At 35.2% G+C, this 27,796-nt stretch overlaps 1 protein-coding gene across 3 annotated transcripts in view; it reads right to left on the bottom strand.

Moving 5' to 3' along the window:
• Window positions 1-27,796, bottom strand: part of tpk1 (thiamin pyrophosphokinase 1) — a 61,898-nt gene that overhangs the window by 1,191 nt on the left and 32,911 nt on the right. For all 3 annotated transcript variants that reach the window (XM_052595882.1, XM_052595885.1, XM_052595884.1), the window contains 3 exons: window positions 26,893-26,988; window positions 23,433-23,579; window positions 21,548-21,659 (listed from right to left, as the gene is read on the bottom strand). In XM_052595882.1, coding sequence (XP_052451842.1) covers window positions 21,548-21,659; window positions 23,433-23,579; window positions 26,893-26,988 — 355 coding nt within the window. The remainder of the gene's footprint in view (window positions 1-21,547; window positions 21,660-23,432; window positions 23,580-26,892; window positions 26,989-27,796) is intronic.

The following is a 27,796-nucleotide window of genomic DNA, read 5'->3' on the forward strand; positions in this document are numbered from 1 at the left end:
CTGAGGGTGAATACATAAAAATTTTTGGGTAAACTTTTTCTTTAAGGCGCTTGAGATGCAAAGGTCTAAAGAAGGGTGAGAAAGGAAGGGGATAAGAAAAAAAAAGCCACCAAAGTGTCCAAGTAACCACCAAAAGCTGTGAATACACAGACTCCGCCTGTTGCAGTTTTAATTAAACTGGCCGCTCGAGGCTTCACATCAAACCCACCAGGGGTGCTTGTGGAAACGTTCTAATGTGTGAAGCAGGACAGAACATGCCCTCGCGTAACCTGGTGGGAACCACACTGTTTTCTCTGTCTCTAGCTCTCTCATTCAGTTTAACTGCTCGCTGGAAACCCCGAGCAGCTGCGGTGCTGTAATCTGGGTGCCAGACAGAGTTCAATGGCTCTCACTTCAATGGCCCCAGCCATCCAGCAACAAAAGCGTACATTTCTCTTGATCACGGAGCATGCTATTCCCTTCAGAGAGACCCAGGTGCCACTGAGAAAGTTACACCTGTTAGCTGGAATGTGACCAAATTAAAAATATTGCCGGTCCCTCATAACATCAAACACATTTGACCAAAGTCATTTATGTAAGGCCACTGAAGTGGAGAAGAGAGTTTATTATTTGGAGCACAAAATTTAAAGTCACACTTTAAAACTTTTTTTTTTTATTTTTAGTAAGATACTTTTCAAGTTCTTCTCTGCTGAGCCCATACTGACCCCCAGTGGCGATTTTTCTTTTATCCCAAAATCATTAGGATATCAAGTAAAGATCATTTTCCTTGAAGATATTTAGTAAATTTCCTACCGTAAATATATCAAAACTTAATTTGGGATTAGTAATATGCATAGCTAAGAACATCAAAATTATAACTTGGACAACTTTAAAGGCGATTTTCCTCGATATTTAGATTTATTTATTTTTTTATTTATTTAAATTGATCCTTTTTGACAGCATGGTTTTGTGGTCCAGACTCTCTCTCTCTCTCTCTCTCTCTCTCACACACACACAAAAATAGAGTGAGAGTACACTAAACTTAAGCCAAAACTGACTGTAAATGACATTTAATAAAATCTAGGTTGTCATTCACAATGTTTCCTAAACACAAATGTATTTAAGCAAACTCTCCCTATCACAATTCATACCCAGAATCCTCTAATTGCCTATGATGAGGAAGACCTAATTTCACCGAACAGAAGGCTAAATAACGTAGGGCATTAAAATTAAACATGAAAATATATTTCCCCTAAAACATTATCCAGTCGAAGCAAGAGAAAACGAAGTAAACAGGGCAATAGCTGACGGCAGATGAGCTGTTTTACTCTGAGGCTACTGAACACACTTCAAAGTCTGAAGAAATATCGCCGGACTTCAAAGGCAGCATGACAAGAGGAAAAACAAGCGGAGACGACTGACTTTAGTCTGTCACTAGCTGAACTGCTTACAATGGCCTCCTCCAGTTAATCACGCATGTCACACTGACAATTAAGTCAATTTCAAGCAAATAATAGATATAGAGATCGAAACATTGATAACCTTGACTAAAATTTAAATTTATCTTACCGCCCCCCGGTTGCTGCTCATTAACAGACGCATATTTAGTAAGTTAAGAAGAAATACGTTTCATCAAACAGCAGTCTGTTCACGTCTTGCAGTTCACGATTTGACCAGTGGTGGCGACAAAGCACTGTGAGATGCGGTGCGTGTCTAGTCTGCGTTGAAATACATTCAAGGTGGCTTCCTTCAAAATGCCTCAGATAATAGCCCTTAAATTCAAGTATTATACACCTTTTCTTATGTTGCACCATAAATGTAAGCATTTTCAAGCAGCAGTATCAGAAAGGCATATGAGATGCATTATTGTGTAAATAACCTGTCAAGAACACATTTTCTTTAAAAGATCATAAAGCCTATTATGGCCAGTCCTTTTTTTTGTGTTATGACAACTTGCTTTCAAATTTATATATACAATACACACACACACACACACACATTAGGGCTGTCAAACAGTATAATATAGATATTTTATGTAAACGAAAAAACTACAGTATCTATTTTCAAAGTGGAAGGTCAATAATAGTATACTCTATATAATTCACTGATATACTTTAATGCATTGTAAGCCTATTGAGGAAGCCTACAAGATATCTGAAATGAACTGTGTGAAATTCAGCAGCAAGAGGGACGTCGTCAGATCAGCATTCTTTATCAAAGAAGCGGTTTAATGAGATCCTTGACCTCTCAATGTTTTCTTCATCAAAAGTATGCTGACGAGCCACAGTGTGAAGGTGATTACTCTGATAGTGGACACTAAGATGAAGAATGTGCTGTGGAGAAATGTGTGGCAGCAGATGTGAGGACAGATGGGCCTTGAAGCAGAGCACACAGACACGAGCAGAAACTCTCAGCCTCCACTTCAACACATTACAGCAGATTCATGAGAACCTCTTCATGCAGACAGGGATACAAACAGATATGCATGCAAGTGGTGGAGAGGCTGATGTGTAAATTAATATCGATCTGCTTTCCTACAGTGTACCGTAAAGGATTCCTGTAGATTTAACATAAATCTATAATCTATTTTGCTGAAATGTATGCTCCCAAATAAGTGATTACTCTGCAATAGTCTTGATAATTCAGTTGTTCTTCTTTATATTTTTGTGGGAATCATTGTATTTGTACATTGTACACAGTGGCAGGTCAAGTTAGGTTTCAAATCATTAACCCCAAGAATGAGCAATAGTAGTGATAATAATCTTAGCAAACACCGATAATACATTTTTGAAGGAATAGTTCACCCAAAAATATATATACTTAACCATTTACTCACACTCAGGCCATCCAAGATGTACATGAGTTACATCAAAACAGGTTTGGAGAAATTTAGCATTACATCACTTTTTCATCAGTGGATCCTGAATGGGTGCCGTCAGAATGAGAGTCCATACTGCTGATAAAAACATACACATAAAAAAAAACAAATCCATCAAGATGTTTTTAACTTAAAACCATTGCTGTCTTGTCTGAATCAGGAGAAAAATATGGACAGATCAACTGTTGCACATATTTGTTGTTGGATTTTAATATGAGAGGACAAAAAATGATGGATTTAATCCAGAAGCAATGGTTTAGGTAAAAATGTCTTTGTATTTTTCTTACAAACACACAGGCCTTTTCCTTCATAAGATGTTAATAGATGAACTGGAGTTGTGTGGATTACTGTTATGTTTTTTAGCTGTTTGGAGTCTCATTCTGACGGCACCCATTCACCAATGAGGATCCCTTTCTGAGCAAGTGATATACTACTAAACTTTGAGTAAACTATTCCTTTAATATTAAGTTTGCTATTTGTAAGCTTGTCAATGCAACCAAAAGGGAGAACAAATGTTTGCATCCACCTGAATCTTAACCATCCGGCATAATATTAGCATGATAGATATCAAGGTTTGGACAGTTAAGCATGAATAATAAATCTGGCTTTAACACAAAGCTGATTCTCAGAGCATCTAGGAAGCTTCATTAGCAATCTCCTCAGCCCGATTCCGATCGATATCTGACACTGCGGCAAGAGCAGAAATTAATGCGTTGCTGTTATTGATAACAATGAAGATGTTTGCATGCAGTAATTGCATTTCCAGCACCAATGTACTTTACTTAAGTACCCAATATTTACAGAGCAAATTACACGGAGCCCCAGAGAGGAACCAAGTCGAAAACACACTATAGCCATGGGGCTAAGTCACGGGTGATAATGTTGAAGCAAAAACGGTACTTTTATGCCCCCAAAACTCGTCTTGCTCTGTGCTTATCATGTGAGGTGAGGTGTGCTGCTGTATAGCCATCTGGTGGGCATTGATAGCGCTTCTATTAAAGGTTTATGGCTTCATTGGAGGAAGGTTACAAGGCTGAGGCGACGACACAATGCTAATTCGACCTTCAGATGAGTGAAGCTCTGCTTTCTACCCTTCCCATAGGAATATGACAGTTCGGTTCCTGCAGTTACATCATTTCCTCCAAAAATGAGGTGCTGAAGTGGCATCTCAGCAAGAATCATAAAGAACCCCAATTTAAAATAATAAAAGCTAGAAACTGCAACGCAGACCGACTGCATGCAGAGAAATGAAAACATTTCAGTCTTTCCTTCTGACGTAAACATCTGTCTGAAGTGTGCAGGCTGAGCCAAGGTTATACATTCATGCTGTTTCAAAGTGAAGACGCCTAGCAGACAAGTCGGAATGAATTAGAGTCTAAGTCATCCATTAGTAAATGCAGATACTACTATTTGAAGGCTATCATACTGCATGTAGCTGTTCTTTCAAATAAGTCATGAAAACATTTTAATGATGAGGATAATAAATATGACAAAAAAGTTTGTCTTTTGCATTTTGGTGGAGGACTCAAGAACACAAGAGATGATGTGACAAATTTGGCACATAAAATTGGAACAGACTTGCTTTTATATTAATTACTGTAAAAGCAAGTGAAATGATATGAAAATTTGACATCAAGGTGAAAAAAACTTTTATCTACTTAATGATTACAAATACTGAACTAGAACTTTCTACATTTTCTTTAGAAAATGTGAGTGTGCTTGTCCATCTAGACAATATTATGGTGTTGTAGATGGTTTGCCGTTCAAAATTTTGAGGCCAGTACATTTAAGTATTTGAAAGGTTTCAAATGCTCAAAACAGCACAAAGCACAAACAAGCAAAAAACAAACAAATAAAAACTAATCTAAAAACAATACAAAACAAACAAAAAACTGAATCAAAACAAAAACAAAACAGAACAAAACAAACAAACAAACAACAAAACAAATAAAAAAACTATACAAAAAAAAAAAAAAACTTAACCAAAACAAAATAGAACAGAACAAAAAAATGAAAACAAACAAACAGAACAAAACAAAAAACAATACATAACAAACAAAAAACTGAACCAAAACAAAACAAAATAGAACAGAACAAAAACAAACAATAAAACAGAACAAAACAAAAACAATACAAACAAAAAAACCGAACCAAAACAAATCAAAACAGAACAGAACAAAAACAAACAAAACAAAAAACAATACAGAACAAACAAAAAACTGAACCAAAACAGAACAGAACAAAAACAAACAACAAAACAAAACAAAACAACAAAAAAACTGGACCAAAACAAAACAAAATAGAACAGAACAAAAAACAAAAACAAACAAATAGAACATAACAAAAAAAAAATCCTTTCCGAACCCATAAGAGTTAAAGCACTTTGATTATTTACTTTATTTTTTTTCAGTAATTTTATTAACTTGTGCATTACTGAAACATTTCAGAAAAATATTTACTGCACAACACAATATTTGGTCTTCAAAATTGTTTCATGCAATCATGCTTCATTCATTAACTTCATCACTTGTGGCAGAAATGATTTTGTTTTCTTGACACCGTTTTTTTTTTTTTTTTTTTTTTTTGGTTCAGTAAATTTGTTCTAGGCCAGTATAGAATTAGGCAAACAATCTGCTAGTTATGTCACTTTTTACTAAAAACAGTCTATTTATCAAAGGGTTTAAATCAACCCCTAGATATTTATATTCAGTAGCCCTCTGAATTGACCCTTTACAAAAACCCGCCCCCCTTAGTTACTGTTGCTCTGTCCGACAAACCATGTTCTCGTGTCTCACAACACATCCCATGTTCTCACACACTGAAAATACATTGTGGAGGAAAGAGGAAACTGACAATGTGATGACAACAAAGGCAGAGCAGGTTTCTTTAGGTATGAAAGTCTAATTTCAATTTTGTGAATTTTTAAATAAATTCAAACAATAAATACCATTTTGAAGTGAAGTGACGTGACATACAGCCAAGTATGGAGATCCATACTCAGAATTCATGCTCTGCATTCAATCCATCCAAAGTGCACACAGCAGTGAACACACAGACACACACCGTGAACACACACCCGGAGCAGTGGGCAGCCATTTATGCTGCGGCGGCCGGGGAGCAGTTTGGGGTTCGGTGCCTTGCTCAAGGGCACCTCAGTAGTGGTATTGCCGGCCCGAGACTCAAACCCACACCTCAGTACTTCCAAGTGACGAAGTCACAGTCATATTAGAAGACATCATGATTAAAAGATAAAATCTTAAGCTCATAGAGTTGAGTATTTACTCTAGAAAGTGCTGCCAATGTCATTCAAAGCGCATTTATGAAAGCAGGACTCAGGTGATTGTTTTAAGTGTCTTGAATGGGATAAAAGAAGCTCTGTTCCGTCTCTTTTAAACTCACAAAACCACTAACACCTCCAAAGCTTATGCACACAGAAGGGAAAACCAACCTGTATTTGTAATTTCAAAGGATTTTCTTCAGCCCCAGGCTCAGATTTCTCTACCAACTTTTGACATCCATTGTTTTTTTTGATCCCGTCTCGCATCATCTCAGATGCCGCATTTTTTTGTTTTTGTCTTTTTACACATTTCTCAACCCCTAAAAGCATCATTAAAATTCACATCAACGAAGTTGTGTCTCACAGGGCTAAGGAGCACATTAGCGAAATGGGAAAAGACACTTCTGGGACTCCTACAAGCACTAGTCTCTCTGAAGTCATTCTTGCTGAGAATTCGCCCTGCTATCCGTTTGACAGCTTAATATTAAAAAGCTCTGCCCGCTTCCCAGACGCTCTACAATCAGAGTTATGGTGCGCTTTAAAACCTGCTGAGTCATGCTCACTTTACCTTAACAGTGAGCATAATGCGGGACTGCATTTAGCCCAGTTTGAATTACTGTCATCGCCCTGCAAGCATGAGAGAGAGAGAGTCTGCTCTTTCCTGATCTGAACAAAACCTGTCAGCCAATTTTTGATGGAATTGAAGCTCTTTCACCACTCACAGTCATTCTGATATGCAAATGAGAAATCAGAGCAGGACGCTTTGTCAGGCATTGTTCCATTAAGAGACCTGACATCTTTCAAGACCTCAAAAAAGCTTTTTTTTTGCAGTGCAAAGACCATTTGTGGGGAAGTAATTGCATCTACGACACCTTCCCTGAAATTGATGTGTCACAAAATAATGACATGCAATTTCGGTTAGTTTATTTTGTCAGTTATAACTAGTATTTGTCCTGTTTTGACCAATGCCCATGCAAGCTAATAGCATTGATAAATATCTCTGAATTATGGCCTTACCTAGGCATAGAGTATTGATTTACCAGCACAGGTGTGCTTTGTTATCTTTGATCGTTTCCCATGTGATCTTGCAACCTGAGTGGGCAGCTCATTTGTTTTTATTATTGCCATGGGCGGAGAGGTTATGATTTCAGATAAAATGATTTAAAATGGTTTTCTCCCTGGCTGAACAAGTACTTTTCCCTACTTATTCCCTGATTCATAAAAAAACCTAAGATTTTAACATGAACACCACAGTGTTATTAAGGTTTACGAAAAGTCAAATGAAAAGTAAAACAAAAACATTTTCATATGTAGTAAACTGAAATAAAAACTTAGGAAAAACGGAAACTACTGCAAAAAACATAACAGGGATAACAATAAATAAATATTTTTTACAAGGTTAAATGTAGTTTATTAGTGACTCAAACCCCTTTATGTAGACCTCTCTACCTAACCGTTGATCGCACGCATCCGCCACGTTTGTAGTTTTTCTAATGCGTTTTATTCTTGATCATAGTTCTGGACCGAATCATTCACCAAAGCGCAATGGATTGTGGGCAATTTTAGCCAGGGTGCATGGAGGGTGCATATACAGTACAGACCAAAAGTTTGGACACACCTTCTCATTCAAAGAGTTTTCTTTATTTTCATGACTATGTAGAGTAACACTGAAGGCATCAAGGGCTATTTGACCAAGAAGGAGAGTGATGGGGTGCTGCGCCAGATGACCTGGCCTCCACAGTCACCGGACCTGAACCCAATCGAGATGGTTTAGGGGTGAGCTGGACCACAGACAGAAGGCAAAAGGGCTAAGCATCTCTCGGGGAACTCCTTCAAGACTGTTGGAAGACCATTTCAGGTGACTACCTCTTGAAGCTCATCAAGAGAATGCCAAGAGTGAGCAAAGCAGTAATCAAAGCAAAAGGTGGCTACTTTGAAGAACCTAGAATAGTTTTTTTTCAGGTAAATTTCTATTTATTTTATACTTTACACATATTTTATTCCACATCAAGTTAAACTTAACTAAAATTAGAAATGCAAACTTTAATATTTAATAATATTTAGTTAACCTTGATAAATAGCATAACTAAAAAACGGAGTAAACTGAAATGAGAAAACTAAATGAAGCCTAACAGTGAAAGAGTGAAAACTACATGGAAATGGCATGGAAATAATTACAAATAAACAGAAGCTTTAATAAACAGAATTCAAAACAACATTCAAAACAAAAATAGTAATATCCCGGAAAACATGTGTGAGTGAGTGTGCATTTTAAAATGCATTATGCAGATTACTGTGATTTCCCAAAGAGTTTGGCATTGAGCTGTTTTTAATTAAAATGAAAAGGAAGGAGACTAATTACAAAAACAATCCCCATTCCTGAGTTTGACTTTGATCTGCACTCCATAAATTTTCATATATATTATGACAGTTAGATTAGCATCTACATGAGCAGCCCGGAGTGAAGTATACGCAGCAGTTTGATCATTTATTAGAAAATATTGGATTTCATTCTCACTTTTTAACAAATGACCTGGAAAGTCAACCAGCTATAGGGTGATTACGGCAAACCTAATTTACCTCTAAAATCCTATAAACCCATCAACATAATTTGATCCACGAAAACATCTTTAATCGGCTTCTCATTTCCCAAAGTGTGGGATCTGTGGGGCACAGACTATACAAAAAAGAGCCATTGACAGAGAAAGGGTCACCGCCATCATGCCAGAAACAGAGATTACTACCAGCTTATTAGAACCACGAATATAAAAAACCCTTCAAATGACCCTTTTAAAAACACTCCACTGCCTGTACACGTTCGCTCGGCCTTAGTGGGACCTGTTGGGTCAGATCGCACTATAAAGTATCAAAGGCCAACCTTTTCGTTATCTCCTCCCTCAGCTTTTCTCAGCAGACTAAACACCAAAATCAATGAAGTTGGGTAGTTTTGGCCTGTATTGACAAGAAAGGACTATTTTTAGAGGATGCATCAAAGAATGAAAGCCAGAGAGCATAACAACTGGATTTTCTTGTCCATCACGAGAGCAATAGAGAATAAATTCTAGTGACGACCTTGTAAACAGGTCTTTTATGCTTTCCAAATAAATTTTGAAAGGTGTTTGCAATGCCAAAGTTGATTACGGGCTCAAAAATGTTTCCAAATCGCTGTATTTGGGTTCCCAGATGTGTCTCAGAAAGCTAAACGTTTGGATCTATAATTTTCATAACACTTTCTTTTAGGTCTAACATGTTAACGTTGATGTAATGCTTTGATCAGCCTTAAATGAGGCTGCATGGTCAGTTGGTTTTAGAGAGTTTTTGAGCAACAATCACCACAAAAAAAAAGAAAGAATTTAAGAATCAGGGCAAAATGCAAAACAAAACTAAACACTTTTAAAAATATATGTTTATAAAAATGAATGTGATTAAGGTTATTTAAATTCTTGCTTTCACTCCCATTTTTACTATAAACAGTAAGTGGCATTAGCTTTCAAAATGTCATGTATTGCTCGTCCTATAAGCTCACGCTGAGGCGTTCTGAGAAGAACAGCATGACGTCTTTTAAAGATTCACATGAACAGAGGGTAGTCTGTCAGTGTCCCTTCATTTTCTGCTTCCACTTTAATCCTCCCTCCACCAAGAAACACAAATACAACCTAGCAATGTCAAGGGATGAGTTCGAGGTAAAGGCTAACAGTAAAAGTAACCAACTTTACTGAATTTCTTGAGTAGCGTTTTCAAAACATTGTGCTTGTAGTCCAATTATATGTTCTAGAAATTAGAGTGTATTCTGTTTTTTTTAGTTAAGTATACGAGATCAGTTGCATATCCTATGTTTTCCTGACACCTTTCATTTATTCATTCAAAGAGCTTAACCGTTTTTGTAAAACCACATGGCTTTTATTTAATTATATAAATGGTGTAATTCAAAAGTTATAGTCCGTATTTGAAAAACTGATCATCCCCTTAAATATTTTAAAAGTATTAAGTAAAAGTACAGGCTGTACTTATGCTCATCAAGGCTGCATTTATTTTATTCAAAATATAGAATTTATTTTTAATTTTGTGAAATATTATATACTTTATAATATCATTTATTCCTGTGAAGAAAAGCTTAATTTTCAGCATTATTACACCAGTCTTCAGAGTCACATGATCCTTCAGAAATCATTCTAATATGCTGATTCATAATTAATGTTGGAAACACTTTTGCTGCTTAATATTTTAGGGGACCTGTGGTAGTTTTTCAGGATTCATTGATAAACAGAAGGACAGTGTTTATTCAAATTAGATTTTTTTTTGTGTTGCAATACACTACTATTAAAAAATTTGGGGTCAGTATACTTTCTTCTTTCTTTTTTATATTAAGGAAAATTATTTTTTTCCCAAACAGTGTTTTCATCATATTAGAATTAGAATTCTAATACATATTAGAATTTCATGTGACACTGAAGGCTGGAGTCATGGCTGAAGAAAATTCAGTGCTGTGTCACAGAAATAAATTATATTTTAAAGTATATTAAAATAGGAAACCAATATTAGAAATTGCAATAACACTTCACAACATTACTGTATTTTTGTAAATAAATTACAGCCTTGATGAACATAAGAGAATCCATTAAAAACATAAAAAAACGTTATGATCCAAAACGTTTTTTTCAAAAGTTGCTTCTCCAACATTTTTCTTCAGCATGACATTTCAACAGAACACTGAACAACAAAACAGAGCAGAAATCCTATTTAAATAGTCACTTTGCATAAATAGCTAAAAGAAAGATTCTTTCTTTCCCTTTAAAAAATAAGCCTTGTGCTCAAAATATACCAAACTTTGGCAATTCATGGAGCAATTAACTCATATGATCATTAGTGAAAGCAGTCTGACAATGTTAAATTGGACAATATTCAGGTTTGAGAATGCTGTTGAACTAAACCGTCAAGACTTTGCTTGCATATAAGGTTCCTGTGGATAAACCTACAGTATATAACCTCTTAACAGATGAGACACAATGAAGCAGGCATAAACGGAGTACAACACTTCAAGCAATAAAAGCATATTTTCGTGCATTCTTTAAAGCTGCAGTAAGTAACTTTTGTAAAAATATATTTTTTACATATTTGTTAAACCTGTCATGTGTCCTGACAGTGGAATATGAGACAGATAATCTGTGAAAAAAATCAAGCTCCTCTGGCTCCTCCCAGTGCTCCTATTGCCATTTGCAGAAATGCACCGCTCCCGTTAAGAAACAACCAATCAGAGCTGCGGTCCATAACTTTGTTTGTGTTCAAAATGTATATAATAAGCGAGTACACCATGAATCCATTTTCCAAACCGTGTTTTTAGCTTGTCCTGAATCACTAGGGTACATCTATAATAAGTGTTTATATTCGGACTATTTTAGATTGCTTCGGGGGTACCGCGGCGGAGTAACCCAGTACCTTTGTGATTCTTCATAGACATAAACAGAGAGAAGTAGTTCCGGCTACAATGTTCTTCCGCAAGACGCAAGCAGTTCTGTTTATGAACCGCTAGAGCGTCAAAAGTTACCGACTGCAGCTTTAAAGTTTGAGATTTCATCATGTTTTTGAAGTTATCTTTTTTCTGCATAAAAAACTTAATTCATTCCTACATTTAATTGATTTTGCATAAATAAATCTGATTGGATAAGACATGGTCAGATATATGCACTTAAATGAGCTATAATTTGCTAATTGAGACTATTTAGGCTCTACATGACGCATCATTTATTTGTCACACAGTTTAACAAATCTCACACTTTCAACACGGAGATACAGAAAATTTTTAGTGCCACCTACAAAAGCAGAGCTTTTATGTCTTGGTAAAATATCACCGCAGCATGCCGTGAGAATAGCTGTCCCTGTGTCCATCTCTGCAGGGAATATAAATCCTCTTTCGTAAATGGCCTTCGCTTCTATTTCCTCCCCAACACTTTCTCATTTTATATGTGTGAGAGACGGCTCCCTATGTGTCTCAATTTCCCTCTTACATCTATACTAATGTTTTCAGCCATGCACCCCCTGTCTGCGGTCAGTCCCTGATGCTGGTCGATCTGACGGAGCTGGAGTAGAGGTATCTGAGAGCCATTATTCCACACGAATGAGCTTCACGACTTCCAACCTACAATCTCCATGTTTTTTGCTTTAGAAGGGAAGACAGATGAACTGCTGTACATAGCGACTTAAGAAGTGAGAGAATGGGCTTCCTGTCATGTACACAAATCCTGTATATGTGTAAATTAATGTTTGAGGCAGGGCTCCACAATAAGTGCTTTTTTTTTTTAGCCTGGGTAGTCAGGAGAATACATATAAAATAATTTTGTTTCATTGATTACATGATAGAGAAGTCTTGTATTGCCTGAAGTAGTTATTAAACAGCTGACTTTATTACACTGTATACTTATTTACGAAATAAATAAATAGTTAATTGAATTAAATGTTGCGTTATCATATTATTTATAAAAAAAGATAATGTTTTATTGACATAAGATAATTGATTATTTTATTATTAATTCATTATTTAATGCTGTTACAAAAAATATTTTAAAATAACACTGACTGTTTTTAAAAAAAAAAAATATTATTAGGTCATTATTTTACACAGTCAAGAAAAATAGTCCATTACAATGCATAAAATAATCAGTTATATAATTAATAAATAATACCACAACAAAAAATAATTATTTAAATAATTTGATGAAATAATTTGAAAATAATTGTGTAATGATTTATAATTTTATTTTCAGATCAGCAATACTAACTGAACTTCCCCTCGGACAATCTTTATTCCCTCCTTTGAGACATTGGGAGGCTGAGGGAAAAACTAAAGAACAAAACAAAATGAGAGAGAGTAGGTGACGAGAGACAGAGAGAGAGAGAGAGAGAGAGAGAGAGAGGGAGAGAGCGAGTAAGGGAGGCAGAGCGAGTAAAAGAGAGAGAACGAATAAAGGCAAAAAGGAGACAAGCTGTCCTTTCATTTACCTGCAATGAAAAAAACACACACACTAAATAGATTCTGTCCTTCAGAGGTCTTTATGGTAATAACTGAAATCTGACAGCAAAGCTATAAATGCCCCGCTTTAACCACAGTAATCACAATAAATATTCACATTGACCGATCTCCTGTAAAAACACCCCACCGACAACTATTCTACATCACCCCGCTGATATGTTTATGGTAATTTATCTTATGGGATCGTAACGGTTTCAGCCCGGAAGACAGTCCAGATCTATCATACGGTAAACACAGAGCAAAATATGTTATAAAACATTCTGAAGTGTCCTGAAAAGAAGTGTGTCCCTTAACTTTCTGCTTTCCCTACTTGCAAATTTATCCTCCCTCAACCAAGAAACACAAATACAACTTGAAAGTTTCAAGGAGAAAGTTAGCGGGAAAGGCTAACAATGTGATTAGCATATCAATACATTGAGATGAAATATATTTAAAGTAGCAAAACTTTACTACATTTTTAAGTAGTGTTTCCAAAAGTCTAATTCATTCTGATGAATTGGTTCATTCAAACAGCTCATGTATATGAACTGAATCAAAACAAACAACTGATGGATTCAAGCTTAAGATATTTTCTTAAGCAAAAAATTTAGCTACATTTTAGCTACATGCTACTTTGTTTTACATTTTACGGGGTTTGGATGAGTCTTAACTTTTATAAAGAATACCTCTTTGGGTTAAAGACAATCTTATCTATTAACAAACAGCTTGTAACACCCAAAAGAGAAAGGAAAACTTGAAATCACATCATATGACCCCTTTAAAAGAGGTTAAAGGGGTAGATTCCTTTAACTGTTTTTGTAAAAATTGGCACCAGTATCACCAAAGACTTGTACTTCATCTTACATTTCATTCGGTTTACTGTTGTCATTCATGATGCAGGGTAACAACTCACTGTATGATGTAGCCTATAAAATGCAATTAAGTGCCCTTATAATTAAGACACTGGGGCAAAAATGCCCCTGTATGAATTTTGTCTAATATTTATATTAAATGATAGGCCATATCACACAAGCAGGGAGAGCAATGTCACAAAAGTGCTGTTTTGTCCCATTTCTGATTCACAAGACATTTACTGACACCTACTGGCAGTTTTAGTTTCATATTTTGCAAACCTTTCACAAAAAAAAAAAAAAAAAAAAAAAAAAGTTAATTGTTATCATTTACTCAGCCTTATGTCATTTCAAACCTCCATCACTTGCATTCTTTTAAGAAACAGAACAGACAATAATGAAGAATGTTTGTCACCAGAAGAAAAAGAAGACTTTTGGTAACCAAGCTGTTTTGGTCAACAGTGACTTTCTTGTATGAACAAAAAATTATGACATGCTTCTCAAATTATCTTATTTTGTGCTCTATAGCTTATATTAGGCTAGCCTAAACATTCATGTATAATAGATTTTATGTTGAATAATAATAATAAAAAAAATCTTTCTAAAGCTATTTTTGGTAATATTTGGTAATATACAGTACTTACTCACTTAGCACTAGCTAAATAACGGCTTTAAGTTATCTTTTGGGGGATTTTTCAGAACCAAATTTAATTTTTGATTAATAAGATCAACTAATGAATCACCACTTCACTTCAAAAATTTGAATCGTCTGACATCCTTAACATATGTAATAAGTATGTTTAATAAGTATATTAAAACAGTTTTGGGTCAGTAAGATTTCAGTAAACATTTTTTTAAAAAGGTTAAAGGTTTTTACTTTATTTTGTGCATCTTTGCAAGCTATAGTAGCTACAAAACTTATTGTTATTATTTTTTTCAGTATGAAAAGCAATTAAAAAGCACACTAAAAAACAAAACAGTTACAAAATGTCAAGCAAACTCTTCATCTGCCATGGGACTGTAAAAACACAAAATGCAGTCGCTTAATTTTAATCTGAAGTGCATCAGTGTCAGCTATTTTCAAAGACTCAAAGTAAATTTGAAGAGTACATGCAGCATTACATGACTGAGCTGTTTACATTTTTATAGGTCTCTTCAGGTGCTAGCGAGACTCCCTTTAAGTGCTCTACAAAGTTCTTGTCAAAAATCAAAATGCTGTCGTGATTACCCTCTCGAAATGCAGCTCCTTCCCTGGCCTGATGACTAACTTTAATATTTGGCCTTGATATCTACCCCTACAGCAATATCAAGAGAGCAGAATAGTAATGGGCCGTAAAGTCATCCCGTCCTGCTGCTATTACCAAGAATGAGAGTCTGAGGTCCTAAATCACTCAGGGCCACAGCGGGCGTCCATTAAACAGCCTTTAATGAATTACCCATAACCTCTGGGAAGACATTGCCTTCAATGACATCTCTCACACAAAGCATGCTTTTGAACGGATACAAAAGTCGTATCCAGGAAAGCAGCAGGAGCCTTGACCATCTGAGCTGAAGGGCTCTACAGCATCACTTTGCACTGGATGTGTCGTAATCTGAGGTTAGCAGGGCTTCTGTTGCAAGTGCCATCATCTGCAGAGGTGCTTCTGAAGAGGAAGGAAGCAATATCCCGGCTTGTGCTACAAAAGCTGAATCGAAAAGTTTGAATGAGCACCACTATGAGGTTCTAACCCTGAAGTCCACTAGAGAACAACACTAAAGCTAAAAGCTCTGAATGAATCACTCAGCCATGGCAGAAACTGCCCCGTTGTGCAGAAATGCTTCTGTGCTCTTGTCAAACGAAATCGCAGTTTTTTATTTTATTTTAATCTTGCTTTCAAAACAATTCTTCATATGAGGATCTTGCAATTAGTTAAGGATGTCATTAAACTGATCAGTTTTTTGTAACTAGTTGTAACTTTTTGAATTAATACAGGCTCCTTCACATTAAGAAAGGTAACTACAATAATAACTATATAACAGTATCTATATTAGCATTCACACCAACAAACAATAACATTCGGTTTGTATACATATAGGGTTGTGATTTGACATAATTTTAATTTGTCACGCTTAAAAGATTCAGCTCATCAAACAATATAATCCAAATAAAACATTTTTTTTTAAATGATGATTTCAATTATGAATGGAAAACAGCTCTGCTGGCCCTACGTGAAAAATTAATTGCCCACTCCTGTTAAATCATGAAAGAACTGTGATTAACCACATTATTTTAGAAATCTGAGTTCAACTTCACTAGCTGCACCCAGGCCTGATTACTGCCAGACATGTTGATTCAAGAACTCACTTAAATTGAACCTTCATTATAGTTGCTTTGCAGACTTGCCTATACTCATAGAATTACAACGGTTATTAAAACTGTATAGATAGAGGTATCGTTGTACTTACGGTCCTTTGTGTGAATGGTCCTTTAGTTGTGGAACACTTAGTTACCACAAGTTCTATTAAGTTTCTAAGAGATGTATATCAGTCATGTGCAGCGTTGGGGAAAGTTACTTTGAAAGAAATGCACAATATTGCGTTAAACCATTACTTTTTATGGATGGTAGTACATTTCTTTTACTTTTTTTCCTATACATTTTTAGTAACAAAAACCAAAGTTTTATTTTTATTTTTTATTAACACCTTAAGGGCCCTTTTATGGTGGCCCAGTAGTACACACAACACAATGAAATCGCCACAACACAACAATGAAATTAGTGCAACACAACAAAAACTAGCTATAATACAATGAAATTAGCACAATACAATGGAAACAAGCTGCAACACAACGGAAACTAGCCACAGCACAACAGAAACAAGCTGCAAAACACAACAGAAACAACCCACAGCACAATGGAAATAAGCCTCAATACAGTGGAAACAAGCCACAACACAGCAGAAACAAGCCACAAACCCAATGGAAACAAGCTTCAACAAAATGAAAATAAGCCACAACACAATAAAAAACAAGTGACAACACAATGAAACCATCTGCAAAACACAACATAAACAACCCACAACACAATGGAAATAAGCCCCAACACAGTGGAAACAAGCCCCAACACAACAGAAACAAGCCACGAACTTAGACTAAGAAATTAGCCCTATGTGTGGAGTTATGAAGATTCCATTGTGTTGTGCACTACTGGGCATCCATACCCTTTCACAGCAAAAGTGAAATTAATAAATCTCTGCAACTTATTCTAAATTTCTCACAACATGGGGACAGAAGAGCTGTCATTGAATAAATGGGAAACCAAAGTAACTTATTTACTTATTTGAAAAAGTCAGTCGGATATTTTCTTGAAAATTTTCAAGTAATGTGTTACTTTACTAGTTACTTGAAAAAGTAATCTGATTACGTAACTCTTTTAACTTGTAATGCGTAACCTCCAACACTGGTCATGTGTGTCCTATTTGTAGACAACTCAAAAATAATTTTTTTTTTTAGGGTGTTGATGTTTTTCTCCCCAAAATTGCACAAATTCAACAAATCAGTTTTTCCAACAACAACTTTCAACAGTTACTACAAGTTACTTTTTTCATCAAGTAGCAGTTTTGCCTAAAGCTACATTAGAACAGTACAAGTGAATGTTAATCACTAAACACAACTCGGAAGAAACTTTATTAAAAGCACTAAATACTTCATTAAAATAACTAATGCAGTTACGAATTCTTATTAGTAATTATTTACACATCTCCATACGTCACCACACTTTGAGCTAAAACACAAATTAAATTATTTAAATCCCTAGCCACAAAGCTCGAGACGATTCAACATGAAATTCATAGTACTTAGTTTTTGGAAACTAGTTTGCTGTCTATTAAGACTAAGTTTGCAAAATCTTTTCAGATAATCCACTAAATGGAGAATCTTATTCAATTATTTTGCGAGAACAAAAGCACAATTAGGTAAATATTACTATTTAATAATTACACATCATAAATGCATTAATTATTAAAGAAGAAAATGTGGCTAATGGCTAAATTAATTAACTTGTCTTTCTCATGGACTGAGCAGTGAGGTCAACAGCCTTTTAATTTTACATTCAACACCAAATGTAACACTGTGAGGTCTCAGTTTTTCAGTTTGAGTAGTAGCAAGTCAACACTTTCAGAGAAAACAGCAGACATGCCCTTAGTGTAGCTGAACATTTCGTGGCTTGTTATCTCAAATAACTGTAATACATGAACACAAGCCAGGAGTTGTGGTGCTTTCCTTGGCAGCCCATCATGATTACCTCACCCTGGCATTTTTTTCCTGTTATGCATTCATTAATATATTCCCAAAGGTTTTATAAACATACTCTGGAACTCTACTCAGTGTACACACATCTGCCATTGCCTATGTGTGTGTGTGTGTGTTTGTGTGCACGCTCTTGTTTGTGTGTGTGTATATTAGCACTGTTTATGAGGGTTATAAGTGTCACCTAGCTGCTGTGGTAAGTTGCTTAGGGTTAAGTGTCTTGGCAGGTCTTTTTCCCAGGAGAAGGCACAGAATGGAGTAACTCCAACCTAAACGTGGAATTCTCTTACGCAGAACTTAACTGTACATCAGCCTTAGGCTATTGTGAGAAGATAAACTCATACTTCTGCACTTGTTATCTGGAAACATTCAGTAATGTGTAAACACTTCTGTGATTATGAATAATCCATAAAATATTGAGAATAATTAAGACTGATTGAGAGAAGAAAGGGGAGAGAAGGGTCAAATGTTTTAAGTGAACTGAGTTTTTACAAAATAGTTTTATATATTTTGAAATAAATTAATACTTTTTATTTAGCAAGGACACATTCAGTTTATCAAAAGAAAACAAAAGATTTATATTTCAAATGTTGTCCAAACTATCTATTAATCTATTAATCCTGAAAAAATTATCTTTGTTTTAACAAAAATGTTAAGCAAGCAGAACAACCGTTAAAAAAAAAAAAAAATGATGGGCCTATATATACATCGATGATACTTAGAAATTATTATTTTAATGACAAATGTTTCTTGCCATAAAAAAGAAAGAAAACCATTTCAATTTATAAAAGGCATATGTTGCATCATAATCATCATCATCATCATCGCAATATTTCTTAGAAAGAGTGACATGTTTGATAAAGCTGTTCAATAAAGCGCATTCCTGTGGGTTATAAATTCATTATCCAGAGTGAGTGACTAAAACTCGATTTTCAAAAACTAATAATCAGCTATAATTAAAAGAAATAGTCTGCTGTGATACAGTTCTATTATATTTACTATTAAAAATAAATAAAAAATAATAATAATAAATAGGACCTACCCAAAATATTGTCTCCATTATACTAGATATTTCTAAACCCCCAAAGGCAGCATTATTCAAACTCATACAGGAAATTACAAAAGTGATTACTGGTAGTTTATCTCTCAGAAAATGTTTCTCTCGTTATCACACTCAAAACTCAAGGGAGTCTGGGCAAAGCTGAGTGTAATGAGACAAAACAAGACTAATAAACACAGCACCAATAGATGCGACAAATATGCATGTTATATAATTTGTGTTCATTACTTGTTCTTTTTCATAGTGCATATGGGGCTCTCATGCAGCTTCTAGAAATTTCCCTTTGAAAATGTTACCTATTTGTAGAAAAGTATTTATAATTTAATAATAATAATATAATATGAAATAATATAGATAATCTAATTGTTCACACTATTGATATTAATATTATTTATATATAATTGTAATTCTTATCATATAATTATGTATTATTTATGTATAGTTTAAAATATAGCCATATAATAATATAATTAAACTTAAATGCACAGTTAAAAATATCCTATGTTCCATTACATTTGAATCAATTGAATATGAATCTGGCAATTTTGAATAATGAATTTTGAATTGTATTATGTTAGTTGCAGAAACATTACACGTTCAGTGAGTGGTGCTAAAAGGTTAATACTTTATTGCGTTTGAAAATATTGTTTCATCTAGACTAAACCTTGCCATAAAAAGCAAACATAAATTTAAAAGAAAAAAAAGCATTTGTTGAAGGAACTATATCATTTTAGTTTGCTTCCACTAAAATGGATTTGAAAGTATTTGAGGAGTTTTATTATATCTTTTGTTTCACAGGGCTTGTCACAAGTGCAATTCTGTACCGGGTGAGCCACTGAGCAAATTTACCAAGTCAGAAAAGCAACACATATGGAGCTGTGATGCAAATCTCTAAATCTATTGGTGTACAAATTATGTACCACAGTAAAAGTGTTTTGAGATCATAAAATATTGTGCAATGAAATGCAATTAAAACAAAGTACAACTGCAGTGAATTGTGTAGGTATGTTTGCAGAGTTTAGCAAAAATGGAGATATAGACATATATTTCAGTAAGCCTATGGTGGTTATATCACATGAACACAATCTGAATCTAAACTTAAGCCAACTTCTTCAAAACCTGTACACCTCTGAGCTTATTAAAGCTGTTTGTTTTAAAGTCAAGGTCAAAGGTCATAGTACAGAGCCATCACAATCGTGCAGAAAATCTGACACAATAAAGCTTTTCAGTCATGTATCTGTCACTTCAGTCCCACCACAACAATACCCCCGGTGCCCTCTGCAGGATTAAACAGGAGGAGGGGCACTTGCTTTTTCACAACGAGTCCCGGCCTCCGCAGAAAAACTTGCTGGAGATTATTCTCGTTGACAGCTCGCATTAGCAGATCAAAGGCAAACAGTTGGGCTACATTACTATTCCCTCTAATGTCTTCAGTCAGAGCAGTCATTTGGCACACCTTTAACATTTGATGCACGTAGGAGGTGGCCCACTTTTCACCCACTCAGAGCTACAACCCTTCATAACCACTAAAGACAAGCTTTTAGATCGCCAAAGTTTGATACAGTTTCAAAGGAAAGGTAAAGTTGATCCTTAAAGGTGAAGTGTGTAGTTTCTTCAAACCATTTGTTTGTCTGACAATGGAAGATTTTGGTGATCTTGGTCATGCAGCAATTACAAACTTCACATTTAATATCAGAAAATTGTAAAATCCTCCATGTTCCTTTATATAATTTATAAAAGGAAACAAAAAACGTCTAGCATTGAAGTGAAGATGGATTGCACAATGCAGTATATCTGGTCCACAGTACAAAACCAATGTCCTCAAAACAGTTTGTTTCTTTTCTTTTGTTTAAACTGAGGACCTTCCTCTCAATGGGCCATTCCTAGAGGAAATTGTGTTTTTATTTTATGAAACAAAATGAACAATTCGAAAAGCAAATGCTGTTGAGAGGCTAAAACCCAACAATGTAAATGTGAGCCCTTTCTAAATCTAGGCCTGACAAACTGCATCAACTGTAACATCAGTGAGAGTTTGCTGGAGATTTGTGCTGTCAGGGGTAATGAATGTCTCCGAACTAGGACAGGCCATGTAAATAGAGCACAGAGTATGGAGCAGACTGGGAGACGGTCCTCTGGGATGTCCATGTGTGTGTGTGTGTTTTGGTGTTTGAGTGGGTGGACAGACCTGTGGCCTACAGGTGCTCGACTTACCCAAGTTCCATTTAAGCCCAGAAGTGGTGGTTAGACAAGTGCTGCCCACAGGAACCAGACTACACCATTTTCCTTCCAAGCCAGTATTCACGTTCAGATGGTGCTGTCTGCCCTGTAAGTGTGAGCAAAAGAGCAGGAGATGTTAATGGAATGGAATGAGACTCAAATCTAGTAGAGGTGGGAAAATAATGAACACAGATTAAGATATTTCTGATGAAATCCGGGAGCTTTTTGACCTTGCATAGACAGCAACGTAATTATCACATTCAAGGACCAGAAAGTTAGTAAGGACACTGTTAAAATGTGTCGTGGTACTCTCTTGAACGCTCACCGAAGACTGAGAGGGAAGAGAAGAAGTTTGTATAAAGTTGTTATTTTTGTTTTCTTTGCAAAAGTATTTTCGTAGCTCCATAAAATTTCGGTTGAATCACTGATGTCACATTGGCTATTTTAACGATGTCCTTACTACCTTTTTGGGCCTTGAACATGGTAGTTCTGTTGCTTTCTATGCAAGGTGAAAAAGCTCTCAGATTTCATCAAAAATGTCTTAACTTGTGTTTCGGAGATGAAGAAGATCTTATGGGTTTGGAACAACATGAAGGTGAGGAAGTAATTACAGAATTTTTGTTGAACTATCCTTTTAAATCTTGGTCTAAATTTATTGTTTGACGACAGAATATTTGAAATATAGTATTGCCAGCTCACTTAAAAGCAAATTAACACTATCTTAAATAGGTCTGGGGTCGCTTGTAGTTTTAGAACTGATTATGAATGTAATATTTGTGTAATATAATGCCGAGATTTATATTTCTAAATTCAAATAAAAGTCCACTGCAGACTTGCAAGAATTGAGAAGTAAACAAAAAAAAAGAAAAGATGAATTTTAAAACTTTCTCACCCGCAGAGGACCTCAGTTCTCATCACAGACAACAGTCTAGTTCAATATTGTGATCACTTCAATTATCACATTTTTAAAGTGGTGTACTGCTGGCGACATGCACACACACTTATTTAAAAGATGAATGACGAAGATTACAGATATTCTTGCAAGTTGGCTGGATGTTTCAATAACTATTTTTTAATTAATAATTACTACCTATTACATTTGGCAAGCTAGATGCTATTTATAAATGTTTTATTTTAATTTAAACATGCGCTGTGCAAACATCAAAGCTTGATTATTCAAAACTTCTACTGATCTGTCTCTGAAAAGCCAGGAATAGTAGTAAATGAGTGCTGCACAGACAGAGACCCAAACTGAATACAGGTTTTATAAGTCTGCTTTATGAGGGACTGAAGCAGTCAAGGACATCTTTATATAGACGGAGATGCATTGAATTAAAATTTTTGGCCCATTACAAGATAGATAGATTAAGATTTTCACAATCATCTCAATGTCCTATATTCTCTATTATCCTCAGCGGTTTATTAAATATTCTCATGCAGAATGCAAAGTAATGCAGCCAGAGCAATTCTTTAAGGTTTCTTATTAGTTGGACAAGATTACAATGTCTTACTATTTTCTATACACGTCTGCAAAATTCAGAACAAGGGCTTTTCATGTACTATATAGTGTTACTGTGCAAATATGAGTTGGTCTGATCTCTAGCATCATAAAATACACACAAGCATCTGTCACAAGCCTTTATTTGCTTTAGTGTCGAATTCAAATGTTGACAAAGCATTCAGAATTTTTGGGATCATGTGCTGTGACCTTTCAAAACTGCAGACAGAAAACAATGCAGAAGAGGCAATAAAGTGTCCATGCAGTTGTTAATCACGTAATATCATCATTGATCATTAAGTGTCGCAATCAGGATGTCAAAAGCACACAAGTGCAAACACTGTGTTAGTACATGCTAATGAGAGGGAGAGAAGTGTTTACCTCTTGGAGGAGGACAGCAAGAGAACGTTCTTGTAGAACCACCACAGGCAGGTCGGTCATCTTCTGGGCATGAAACAAGGTCTCCAACGTGGCCATGGTCTGGTCAAAGCGGCCTCCAAGACCACCCAGGGTTACAATGGTATCTATCTGCAAAAGATGGTATATGAGTAAATAAATAAAATAAAATAACCACAGAATGAACAAATTAACAAATGAATGAGAGTTATGTTGCACAAACAAATGGATGTACAAACAACTATCCAAATGAATGAATTAACAGATGAACGTGTAAACAAATTAGTGATAGTATGAGCAAATGGCAGAAAATCTGCAGGACAGATGTTCTTAGTGCCACAGAAATGAACAAACAAGTGAGCAAACGAACAAACAAATTGACAAATGAATGAACAATCAAATTATTTTTTATGTAACTCCAGAATAAATGGTCCATATTTTGCATAAAGTGCTACTGCCCCAACCAATGAACGAATTAACAAACAAACAAAATAAATCAACAAACAAATTAATTAGTGTGTTTGTTTGATCAAAGCATTGTACATATATTTTTCATGCAGTTCCAGTGTTTTAAAAGTGCTAATGCATCAACAAATGAACAAACGAACAAATGAATCAACAATCAAATAAACAAATAAATTAATATGCATGTGCTTAAACTGATCCTCACATTGTAAAAATAAATGTGTTAAATGTGATATTGCATACAAACAAAAAGACAAATAAATGGATGAACAAACAAAAAAACGAATTAAATCAACAAACAAACAAATTTCTTAGTACATGTGTAAGCTGTGGACACATTCTTTACACAACGGCAGAATAAATGTTTTAAATGTGATATCGCACCAATAAATGAATGAACAAATAAACATACAAATAAATGAATTAACAAACAAATCAGCAATTGTGGGAGAAAAGCAGTGGATTACGATTCCTTATGCAACCCAAGGGTAAATGTTCTCAAAGTCTTGAATGGACAAAGAAATGAATGAATCAACAGATGAATGAGCAAACAAGCAAAAAAAAGAGTGATTGTGGAAGCCAAACAAGTAGACTTTTTTATGCAACTGCTGGATAAATGTTTTAAAATAAACAAACAAACAAACAAATGAACGAATGAACGAACAAACGATCAAACAAATCAGTGATTGCGGCTGCAAAGTAGTGGATGAAGTTTATTTATGTAATTCCAGAATAAATATTTTAAAAGTGCTTCAACAAACGAATACACAAATAAACAAATGAATGACTGAATGAACGGACAAACAAATGAGTGATCGTCGTACGTAGATTCTGCAAGCTGATGATAAATCATCTGAAAGTGCTTTTGCAAAGTTGCACCGTAGCCTTTTCCTTCCCACTGCGGCCAAAAATTATGTCCTTCTCCACTAAACAACAGAATCATTCATTATGGAAAGTATTCAGAGGGAACAGTGCGGACTGGAAAATGTTGACTTGGCAGAAAGTCTTTGATATTTGCTCCCAGGACTATTTATCTGAATACTGCAATGTACCCATCACCCGGTGAGATCCAACAACTCTATGAGACAAAAAAACTCTTTAAAATGCACAGAGGGTAATCAACACTTCACTGCCAGCCCCCACTGGCTCATTTAAATAGTGAGACTTTTGAGACATCTGACACATAAAATGTTCATGTTACAGTGCCTCTGTAATTATGTGAACTGATTGCAAAACCTTTTTAAAAAGCAAAGAAGAAATGATCATATGTTCGCAACATGTACTTGGAGTATGAGTGTCAAAGTACATCTTCACCTTACCTGCAAGTCTAATACGTCGTCAGTTCAAACTTTTTCAGCAAAACACACACACACACACACACACACACACACATACACACACAAACAACACCAACGTTTCACAGAGCCATTTCGGTAATTATTGGCATAACGTCTAGCACACTTTTCAACTTATTCCATCCAATAACCATGCAATTAGACAACAAAAACTATGGTTCAGACTTGCTGCTTTTGGTTTGCAACGTGCATCAAATAATCCATAAATGTTGACTGGCATTCTGTTGGTGTGTCTTCTCAGGCTAAAGCCAATAAACTGGAGTCAATGGTTTAAAACAAGCAGACAAATAAACATTTTAATACTTGTATTCGTGTTTTAGAAATCCAAAGACAGACAGAGAGTCAAATTACCTTTACTCGTTAACTCAGTGACCTTCAGCACAAATCTTATTCACTTTTAGAAGTGTTACTTGTCTTTTGTGAGTGCTTAAAGACACAGAAGGTAGCACTGAGATACAGAGGTGAATATAAACACAATGGGAAGAAGCAAGAAGGCCATAGTATGCATATAGATTGAGCTCGATGCCCGTATATTGGTAAAACTCTGGAGTGTCTGTGATGGTGATGGGCATCTCTGTGAGGACCAACAGACAGTCTGACAAGCCTGGAGCTCAGGCTGGGGTTTAGAGGAGGAGCAGACAGACACACACACACAGACACACACAAACACACACAGTATCCATACAAAACCACTCTGACAGCTCCTGGAGGATGTGAATTCACACTGAAGCTGAGGTGTGAGCTCACCTTTTGTGTCTGACAGGTATAAAAAAAAAAAACGAGTGAGAATGAAACCACTATCCTTCCGACTGAGTTTTCACAGTGAACTTGAGGTCTACTTTTCTTACTATTGTAATGTACTCATCTCAATAGTTAGATTTTGTGTAAACATGTTCCTGCATTCCAGCGTGACAGAGTAACCCACTTTGATTATGGAGTAAGATTGATTTGGAGTTACATGCTAGTAACTTGCAAATATGTTTTCTGTAACCACTTGAGATTGGACTAAGTAAAATATGTAAATTGAAAAAAAGTATTGAAACCATATTTTTAAAACTCTGTACTTACAGATAATATAAAATGAATGTGATAAAAGTTCACTTAACTAAAAGACAGCACAGTTTCATGGCTTATGCACTTTTTAAAAATAATTTTGTTTTAAATATATATATATTTTTACTAACCTTATGAGATTAGATGTACATTGATGTGTTGACTAACATCTTTCAATCATCTGCAATTAACATGCAATTAAGTGTATTCCTTAAGTATGTATATATTAAGTATAAACGTTAAAGTATATTCTTTAAAATTATATATATATATATATATATATATATATATATATATATATATATATATATAATTGTTGTTTTAGCACAACATTTGTCAGGACTTTCATGCAACAAATGCAAAGGGGTCACATATGTTCCTTACTGACTCTGAATGTGGGTTTAATAATCCAGTCACAAAACGTTGACCACCTGTGGTCTGATCACCTGACATGGATATTAATACCAGGTGCAAATGAGGTCAAAAAGTTAGTGATCTGTTCTGAAATGTAAGAGAGAACCTACAGACAGACAGATTTACAGAGAGGCAGCTGAAGAGAGATGGAGTCCAACCTGCAATTTCTGTGCTTTGATCTCCTCCACCATTATGGCCAAGCACTTAGTGAAGTCTGTCAGATCCTGGTCTGGAGTTTCCATTAGCTTGCACTTCTGGAGAAAAATGAGTAAAAGGGTTCAAGTTTTTATGGATGCACACTGACATTCAAATGTTTGGGGTCAGTAAGATTTTCTTTCAGAAAAAAAAAACTAAACAAAAAAAAAACTTTTATTCATCAAAGACCAATGAATTTGATCAAAGGTGGCCGTAAAGATCTTTATAATCATGGTACAAATACAGTATGACAAATAAATACCGTTTATTATTATTACTTTTTATTTCAAAGAATCCTGGCTTCCACAAAAATATTAAGAATTGTTATACAGGGTGAATTCAGGTTAATTGGGACATTTTATTCCCAGTCATCTCAATGACAAAAAGGATCAGAAAGTATGAACAGACTCTTATTAATATATAGACATTAAGAATGGTATTAAGACAGGAATAAATTACAAATATAAATATAGCTGCAAGCAGCGATGGTGGGCCCAAGCCATCAGCACAAACGCCACCCTGATGGCATGAGGAAAAATGTGCCCAGCGGTAACCCTTAAGCAGGTTGGTTTTAATGGATACAGCAATTAAAGGGTTAATCCAATCCATCAAGACTGAAACTCTCACACACAGAACAATATAGAAAACTTCAGTAATATTTTACAATAAGGTTTCAGTTATTAACATTAACTATATTAAAATTAACAATAATTATGCAAAACATGAAGTTTTTGAAGAGTTTGGATAATGCAGATATAAGAAAATTCAGATGAATGTCATGCCACAGGATGTCATAGGGCAGTATCAAATGAGTGTCAAATTATTATTTGCAGCACAAAAATGTATAAGTCAACACATTTGTGTCTT

The sequence above is a fragment of the Carassius gibelio genome, chromosome B24, assembly GCF_023724105.1.
Source record: "Carassius gibelio isolate Cgi1373 ecotype wild population from Czech Republic chromosome B24, carGib1.2-hapl.c, whole genome shotgun sequence".
Classification (NCBI taxonomy): Eukaryota; Metazoa; Chordata; class Actinopteri; order Cypriniformes; family Cyprinidae; genus Carassius; species Carassius gibelio.